Source organism: Callorhinchus milii, unplaced genomic scaffold, assembly GCF_018977255.1.
Source record: "Callorhinchus milii isolate IMCB2004 unplaced genomic scaffold, IMCB_Cmil_1.0 Scaffold739, whole genome shotgun sequence".
Taxonomy (NCBI): domain Eukaryota; kingdom Metazoa; phylum Chordata; class Chondrichthyes; order Chimaeriformes; family Callorhinchidae; genus Callorhinchus; species Callorhinchus milii.
Genome location: NW_024705480.1, coordinates 12,975 through 22,553, shown reverse-complemented (window position 1 = coordinate 22,553; position 9,579 = coordinate 12,975). Strand labels below are relative to the sequence as shown.

The 9,579-nt window shown below is 41.2% G+C and overlaps 1 protein-coding gene across 1 annotated transcript; it reads left to right on the top strand.

The window, feature by feature from the left end:
* The first annotated feature begins 376 nt into the window (after positions 1 to 376).
* Positions 377 to 8,361, top strand: LOC103173112 (deleted in malignant brain tumors 1 protein-like). Its single transcript, XM_042346414.1, has 7 exons — positions 377 to 725; positions 3,786 to 4,100; positions 4,411 to 4,722; positions 5,326 to 5,640; positions 6,299 to 6,628; positions 7,339 to 7,650; positions 8,237 to 8,361. Exons 1-7 carry the CDS (start codon positions 377 to 379, stop codon positions 8,359 to 8,361), a joined length of 2,058 nt encoding a protein of 685 aa, XP_042202348.1.
* The last annotated feature ends 1,218 nt before the right edge of the window (positions 8,362 to 9,579 follow it).

Below are 9,579 nucleotides of genomic sequence, written 5' to 3'. Positions count from 1 at the left end.
CCAGTCCACATTTAACTTTCGTCTTGTGTCAATTATTATTGCCCCACATCCCTCTGAGCCTATCAATGTCACCTGAAATGTGAGGACACGTGGAATGTGCAGCAACTTTAACTCTATCATTCTCTGAAAACCATCGTTCAAGTCCCACCATCGATTACATATACTGACACAACCCGCACAACTCTTCCAGCGCTTCACAAAATTTACTGTAAGGAGCAATGACTGTGTAGGCAAATGCAACAGCTGCAACAAAAACAACTCGGATTCATATAGCGATCTCAACGCCGGACGGCGACTCAGGGCGCCTCCGATTGAGTACAAATATTATTATTATAATTATGACGATCCTGCGCGACTGGAAATCAAATACAAAGGCATGTTGTTGGTGATGTTACTTGCAGATCACTTGAGGCTGGTGAATGGCGGCAGCCCGTGTGCCGGGAGAGTGGAGGTTTACCACGATGGGCAGTGGGTCACAGTGTCTGGCTATGGCTCTGGTGACCGTGGTTGGGATATGGCGGACGCGGCTGTGGTGTGTAAGGAGTTGGGCTGTGGAGCCGCGCTGTCAGCATCAGGAGACGCTCACTTTGGCGAAGGCTCAGGTCCCGTTGTGACCGCGTATGTTCGGTGCAGAGGGAGTGAGTCTACTCTGAGGGATTGTCAGTCACAGTCCTGGAGTCACTATTCCTGGTCACACTCCTATGATGTCGGCGTCATCTGCTCAGGTAAATAATTTTCAGTCTCCCATCATTTTTTTCAATCCTCATGTGTCCGGTAAACCACAGTTTGAGAAACACTGAAAGAGATTGTATTCCACATTATGACAGGTTAGTACTATAAAATCTCTCCTTTGGGAAATCACAATGTAACTCCACCCCACCTTCTCCTCCACCCACTCCCCCCCTCTCCCACCCACCCCCAATTCGGCGTCAGCCACTGTTAACCGGTCCGAGACAAGTTAAACAATTTCAAATTGTTGTTTTAATTTAAAGAATTTTACAAATCTCGAGCTGTCTCAGAAAATATGTAGTCAGTAAACTTGATAGCAGACCTTGTGAAGAGGTTTGAGACGTTCTCCTGTCGCAAATGGCGCGACATCAACTTTGAGGATGTTTACAGTGTGAAATTACAGTTGCAAAAGGTAAACAAATTAATTTTCAAACTTTATGTAACTATGTGCTGGATAATATGTGTTTATTATCTGAACTCAAACGGCTTTTCCTCCTGACGCTTAAGGTCATGCTGTTCTCCTCAGTGCCCCGACCCCTCCTTATACCTTCATTGGTGACACATTTTGAAATTTGGCAAAAAATCACTTTAATAAAGTATCATTGAATCTGATAATGAACCCTGAACAGTGCTATTAGATGTCACACCGAAGCGAAAGGCCTTTTATCAGGAACTATCCGTGAATTTTAAATCATCATCATTCCAAGATGCTGCCACAAGCGAATGCGTTGATAGACAGTGTTGACGAGCAATATTTTTTTCATTTTTGTGTTACGAAATCAATACATTTCCTTTTGTTTCCTACAAACATCTCTTCAGCCCTTACTTTAACCTTAACACGTAAAAATGCTAGCCTCACCAAGCTCTTCCCCAAAAAAGCTACGATAATATGGGATTGATAAGCGCTCTTGGCCACTCCTGTCGGTGAGGGGCGCTATATCATTATATTGGCGATATAAATGCAAGTTTTGGTTATTGTTTTATTGCAGTTGAAAATATATAACATCCCTGAGGATGATCAATCTGATATAATTGGCAGGAGGTAAGACCCCCAGACTGGTGAATGGAAGCAGCCGCTGTGCGGGCAGAGTGGAATTGTACAACACGGTCGCTTGGGGGACAGTTTGTGGGAATCACCTGAGCCAAGAGATGGCAGAAGAGATTTGTAAGCATTTGGGATGTGGATTTGCTGCATCAGTGTCCGGCGACGCTCACTTTGGGGAAGGATCGGGGACTGTTATTGGTCGGCCTGACTGCGGGCACCAGAGAGACGCTGGTGTGATCTGTTCAGGTACAGCCTTCGCTAAAGTCTCAACGCACGTTGCAGCGTTAAGAAAAATATTGAGCTCTAATATTTGATTCTTAGATTACTTTTTAAATGAAAAGCCACTGGTGAAAATCGGGATGGGCGACAGCACCAGCACATACCACTGTGCAAAGAAAACAACTCGTGTTTCAGCATTCATGATCACATCCTTCTGTCGCTCCTTACACTCTCAGACCACCATAACACAGCATACTGTCATTCTCCTCCTCATCCTCTTATCATTTACACAGCAGATACTGTCACTGCTCACCCTCTCAGACTCCCCTTCACACAGCAAGCGCTGTCATTCCCGTCCTCATCCTCTCAGAGCCGCACACAACAGGTACTATTAAACATGTTGGGACGTCATTCTAACGTGTGAGGTGCGAAATATTCGTATATTGTATTGTTTTCAAAACGCACAAAACACTTAGAGATATATTCATATTACTCCACATTGTCTGAGTCCCCTGGCACGAAACTAATCGTACATTGCCGACTCTACATTTCTGTTCATTGTTTCAGTTTTCGCCTGTTCGCTTTCCACTAATAATGATTCTGTCAATCACTGATTGCTTATCGAGATTCATTTGGTTATTAGTAATTCATATTGCTTTGATTGTTCGATTACAGAACATCATTCAATAAGATTAATCGGTGGAAATAACAGCTGTTCTGGCAGAGTTGAGTTGCAGCGATATTATAGATCAGGAACCGTCTGCGATTATTATTGGGATTTACAGGACGCCGATGTGCTGTGTAGGCAATTGGATTGTGGTTTCGCTTTGTCATCTGGTCCTGGAGCACAGTTTGGAAATGAAACAGGTCTTATCTGGAAAACTGACTTTAACTGTGTTGGTAACGAGTCCCGAGTGTTGGACTGTCCTGTGTCATTCTGGGACATCTTCAGCTGCACACATGACAATGACGTTTGTGTTGTATGTTCGGGTGAGTGAAATAGTGATAATCCTTACATTTGAGATAATTCCTTACGACGTCATTGAGGCGACTCAAAGCGCTTGAAAGAGTATAATGTAAAGTGTAGTCACTGGTTATTTTGTAAGCAAAATAATCATTATCCACAAAAACAGCTGAGACATGCTCTTTCTAACCGAAGCCAAAAAAAATTTCGACAATAACACGCTTTGGAGAATTTGATATAATATAATAGTAACATTTGTGATGAGTTTTCATTAGTTGTCAGAGATGAGAACAATCTGAAACGCTAAAACTCAGCAAAAAAAAACAAATTCCTGTCTTCCTTGGATTTTCAAAATAAACCAGTAAAGCTTGAATCGGTAAAAATACATTAATTGTATTATTCGCAACGAGAGCGGAGTAGCGTAGATTCCTGAGCCACAGCGGTTACCTCTCACTCCCATATTGTAGCGCTGTGCTGACGAGGAACACCCTCCGGTTTTCAGACTGTGTCGATAATGCTTTACTTCTACAATTGCAATCAGTTTTTCCAATAATCCGTACAGTTAACGGTTCTTGTCGTCATACTCTATTTTGTGCATTACACTGGGTTACTGCGCTGGTGGGCAATATATATGTGTAAATTTAGTCAGTGCTAACATGGCAGTCTACGAATAGTTATATTTTCTGCATTATTATAGAGCTTTGTAGGACACTGTTAGGTACATTGTAACTTTGGAACTGTCAGTTTGTAATTCGATAAAGCTATGTTTATCTTCATTTCAGCTCTCACACGTTTTGATTGTGAATGTATTGATTGAAATCGTTGCAGGTACACAGTGGCACTTGCGGTTAGAGAGCGGTGGGAGCCGCTGTGATGGGCGAGTGGAGATTTATCATAACGGCACTTGGGGCAGATTGCTGGACGATTCCTGGAATATATCAGATGGCGATGTCATCTGCCGACAGCTGAACTGTGGCTCTGCTATTTCTGTCTACAACTCTTCCCAGTACGGGGAAGGCACTGGACCTGTGTGGCTCAATAATGTTCAGTGTGTTGGAAACGAGACACATATCTGGAACTGCCCACTTTCCACAGTGGCTTCAACCTCCAGGACCAGCCGGGATGTGGGAGTTGTTTGTTCGGGTGAGTGCACTTTACCGATGAATAATAAAAATCAATGCAAATTTCAATATCGCTTTGTGAAATATCTTACAACATTCCTTCCTTTTGGGAGTTTCTGTTCATCCAATGATGTAGAAACGCCCCATATCATTGAATGATTCCTCACGTGTTGTGGATCCTGTGCTGTGCCAAGAAAATGGCCGTTAATAAATAATGAAGGTTCATTCACACTCAACAGATTGAATAACTTTTCATTTCAAGCAAAATACTGAAACGCAAACGATAAGTTTTCCCAATTGGAAACCTGTAGTTTTCCTTCACTTTGAAACAGATCACAAACAGCTCAGACTGGTGGATGATGGCAGTTCCTGCTCTGGAACAGTGGAGGTTTACCGCCATGGAGACTGGAGGAGAGTGCGGGATCAGTTCTGGGATTTAAATGACACGAAGGTGGTTTGCAGACAGATGGGCTGTGGTCCTGCCATAAGAGCCTATAACTCCCCGGTGCACAGAGAAGGTGAACGGTCCCCATGGCTGAAATATGTTCACTGTCAAGGAAATGAGACGAATCTTTTGAAGTGCAAACCGTCCAGGCGAAACCAATCAACTGAGAACATGAGTGATGTTGGAGTTCAGTGTTCAAGTGAGTGATCGATTATCAATATTTTAAATTTCACCGCTAGATTTAAACTTCTAGTGGAATGGTACTCGATGGCCTGGTGGCATTTTTTTTGGGGGGATAATCTCTCCAATAAACAAGTAAGCAATATAATAATCATTTGATCACTCAATACGCGACTCTCTGTGGAGCACCGTTGTGTGCAATTGGTTGCCGCATTTCGTACAAAAAAAATGCATGGAAATCTCATTACATTATATACCTTAAAGCCTTTTGAGACGCTTGGAACATGTGTTATGCTGCTACAACAAACACGAGGGGTTACTATTGAAGTTATTTAACTGTAATTCGCATTTGAGTATTTTCTATTATGAGGTTGTTTGTGTGCAATGTGCGATAGTAGTGCCACGTTATACTTGACTGAAAAAGATGTGGCAGTTGACTGATAATTTGATGTATTATTAGCTACTCAGCACATCATTCCTCGACTCACTTGATCATTATTTTATACTCCATAAAATGCTGCATGCTATACCTTGAAATAAATTTTGTTCATTACCAACAGAAGTTGATCAGATCAGACTGATGAATGCTTTCATTAAATAAAATGTTGTTGGTGCTCAACAGAGGATACTCACATCAGACTGATGGACGGTGGGAGTTCGTGTGCTGGGAGAGTGGAGATTTACTACAATGAAACCTGGGGGACGGTGTGTGATGACTCCTGGGGATCACTTGAGGCGGATGTTGTGTGTAAGCAGCTCGGATGTGGATCTGCAGTTGATGCAATATCTGCTGCCCCTTGTGGGAGCGCCTCAGGACAAGTTTGGTTGGATGAGGTGAGATGCTCAGGAAAGGAATCAGCTCTCTGGGAATGTGCCTCGTCTCCATGGGGGCAGCACGACTGTGGTCATAAAGAAGATGTGAGCATTGTGTGTTCAGGTAAGAGATGACAACACCTTGTGTTTCACCATCACATTCAACTGAGAGCATATCAGTCTGGTTCTGTTATCAGCGCTCTAACCGATGAGTCAGATGTAAGTGGGGTTCACTCACATAGGGTAATCAAGGTAAAGGCTGACAATTTCGTACAGGAGGAAATCCTCTCGAGGCTATCACTACTTGTTCAGGTCACAATAGAGTTCATCGTTATATATTGGCCAATAATCCTCCAGAGCATACATGGCGATTTGATTCTGGGAGATTGCATTGCAGAATATGACTACATATTCCCTCACCACAGAAAACAAATCCCTGCAAAAAGTAAGTTAGCTATGGTGCGGTTGAGAGGTATCAACTCCATCGCTTTTTGTAATCAGATATAAGGATTATTATCAATTGATAATATTGGAAAGGACTATTATAATGTGACAAATTATACTAACTTGTTCCAGCATAAATGACACATTTTATGCAAAAAAACGCTGCTCCACACGAAATAAAACGTGTAGAGCCACAACGAATATTTGCCACTCTATAGCATCATCACATGTGGTATCGTCCTGGAATGCTTTACAGTGGCGGAGTCTGAAAAAGAGAGGATCACCTCTGGTCAACTGTATCGAAAATATTAATGATAGAAGTCAATATTGGTCCACAGAGCACAAGATGCTGCGGCTGATGAATGGACAGCACTCCTGTGAGGGGAGAGTGGAAGTGTTTTACAATGAGACCTGGGGCACAGTCTGCTCGGACGTCATGGGAATTGAATTGATGGGACTCGAGGCTGCTGAGGTGATCTGCAAACAGTTAGATTGTGGCCGAGCTCTGGATGTTGATCATCGTCGTAAATTTGGCGAAGGATCTGGACCTATTTGGTTGGATGACATAGCGTGTAACTCAAACGAATCCTTCCTGTGGCAGTGTTCCTCGCCACCTTGGGGTGAACATAACTGTGATCATCGGGAAGATGTGGGTGTCATTTGTTCAGGTAACAACATGCTCCTAAATGCACATTTCGGAGTTAATATTTATTGTGTTTATATTTGAAACATTTTAATTCTAAAGATATATTTCATGCAGAGAAATCTCCGAAAAAAACAGATGGTGTGAAACAGTGCCCTGGAAGCTCACCTGATCAGCATTATTTATCAGGTACTGAATGAAAAATAAATCAATACAGGTAGAACCTGTATATGACATGAAAACACTCAGATCAGGAGTATTTCGAAATGCGCTTCACAGTATCTAAATTATGGTGCATCGACTTCATAATAATAACAATAATAATAATAATAATCCTTGCAATTTTCACGTCTTCTAGACAAGGAAAAGCGCTTCACACAATACACTGGAAAGTAAATGACTGTATATTTGAGAGCGAAAAGCGGCAGTGAATAGTACACTTCAATATCTCACAAACAGTCATGGATTGAAATGAGGAATATATATATATACATATACATTTGTTTTCAGCGAAATTCGCGCAGCAATGTCCCCAAAAACAGTCGTCAAATTATTATTATTACTATCGTTTGTGAAGGCTTATTGATATGGGATAATTAATCTGATGCCATAAATAACACGATAAATAATAGTTATTACTATAAACTGTATTTATACAGTTGATAGTAATGTGGATCAATGCGTATTTTAGTGTGTGAGTAATTGACAGTGGTGTTATGAATATTGTATGATCAGGACAGGAGTTGCGGTTGGTTGGAGGAAGCAGCATTTGCTCGGGGAGAGTTGAGATACTGAGCAATAAGACGTGGGGGACGGTGTGTGACGACTCCTGGGATATCCGAGAGGCCAGTGTGGTGTGCGGACAGCTGGACTGCGGCCCGGCCGTGCGGGCTGTGGGACAGGCGGGGTTCGGACAAGGCGCTGGTCAGATATGGCTGGACGAGCTTCACTGCAGAGGAAGCGAATCCTTTCTGTGGGATTGCGTCTCCGCATCCGCGGGTCGCAGCGACTGCGTTCACAAAGAAGACGCCGGTGTGGTTTGCTCCGGTAGGGATCCGATCTCTCAATGCTCATCGACAAACTTGAGGTTTTTTAAATTTTTCTCAACAAAAGCAGATTAATTCTGACTTCATTTGAAGCCAGAAATTGAATGGTTACTGGATTTATGGTGTTTGCGATGTTTTGCAGGTAAACCTCCAAGACCGCCAATCCCAACCGCATCCTTTGGTAAATAACATAAATACTTGACTTCTTGCTAACACATTGCTTAGCTTTCCTACATATTACCACCAGGTATTGCCATTCATTCGTAAAAACATTAATATATCCAAACCAGTATATTTGTCAACTAACCTTTCAGTAGTCAACACTTGAGAAATGAACAGACTGTATAACTACATTTTAGAAATTAACAGGCGTTTAACTTCAGGAAAAGAGCTGCATCAGGACAATTATTGAGATAGTTTGGGCATTATTCTGAGTACACTGTGCAACATATCATACACTGTGCAATAATTTGCTTCAGATAACATTCAGTTTAGTGTGAAGCATTTTTCTTTACAGTTTCGAACGTGTGACTACCACATGTTGTACAACAATAAAATAACAAATGTTATGTCCTTGATTTGCAAAGTCCAGTTGGTCAACATACCTTTCGTGGTCTGCATCGTCCTTGGAATCCTGTTAGCGGTGGTACTGTTTGCACTGATTGTACAGATGGACAGTAATTCTTCAGGAAGAGGTGAGACTGGACTCTGATCTCACAGCACTGCCTGGAGCTCCGTTATCAATTCAGATAAAATCCTGTTGATACACATGTCTCTTTTGTTAACTTAATACTCTTACCTGTTTTTACCGTCTCGATTTCATGGCTGTGTTCACATGTATCTGTAAAGTTGCACAAACTAAAATTAAAGTCATATACGTTCAAATGCGTAGCTCAAACACAACCACAGATGCATAAAGAAACCCACCAGACACAATTAGGCCTCAACGTAAACTGAGCGCAATAACATATTTTTCGTAAAGGACACNAAAAAAAGTAGGTAAACTCACACAAAAACGTAGATACCCAAAGCATCACATATACACAGTTGTATTAACACACCAACACACAGAGCTAAGTAGATATCTGTAGGTACCTAAATACAAATGCACAGTCGTATTTAACGATTGAAACAAACACTGACAAAAACAAGTACACTGATGAATAATGAGGCAATAGTGACGATGATATATTGATATTTTCAAATAATAATACTAACGTAACATGTTCCAAATATTTACACATCAATTTCAAACTCCACTGTCCAATTTCAGGTTAATATTTTAATTTCTGTACATGTCAACTTCCAACAGAGGAAAAATATCCATCTGCTCGTTTGTATCAAGCAATTTATGAAGAAATTGAGGATCGGCCGATCAGAAGAAGAAACTTCGAGGCTGACTCCACTGGTACATACTTTACAATCATATTTATTGCATCCGCATCATTGTACAAAAAACATCAGCATTAGTATCCCGATTGGTGGCAAATGCAAATGATTGAATGCGCTGTGGATAGGATTTCAAGCTTTTATTCAGAGAACTGAAAAATCCACATCCAGTTGCGTTGTATCAGTTTACCCACTTAATAGAGATGAAACCTACTCAATACTTCAATTTGTTCGGTCTTTCAATTTTCAAATATTATCACCGATGATTTCTGCATTTACCAATTGAACTTAGTTCAATCAGTTAATTTATTATAAAGCAAAATAACGATGAGATATTGGGCTTCATTAACGTACCAAAATGAATGCTTCCGAATTTAATATAAGCGATGCGTATTGTCGGTCTGTAGTCCATCGAATATGTAAAATAATACCATGTTGTCAAATGTGTAATTTGTAGCCTGAACAGAGGCAGTGTTCAAAAGATCATGTTGATAATATTTAACCAGTTATGACCAACATTATATTGTTGAGTGGTTGACCA

Coding starts and splice junctions, on each gene's coding strand:
- LOC103173112 (XM_042346414.1), top strand. CDS start 377: ATGTTGTTGGTGATGTTACTTGCAGATCACTTGAGGCTGGTGAATGGC. Junction 4,101..4,410: donor TGTGGGAGTTGTTTGTTCGG/GTGAGTGCACTT, acceptor ACTTTGAAACAG/ATCACAAACAGCTCAGACTG. Junction 4,723..5,325: donor TGTTGGAGTTCAGTGTTCAA/GTGAGTGATCGA, acceptor GGTGCTCAACAG/AGGATACTCACATCAGACTG.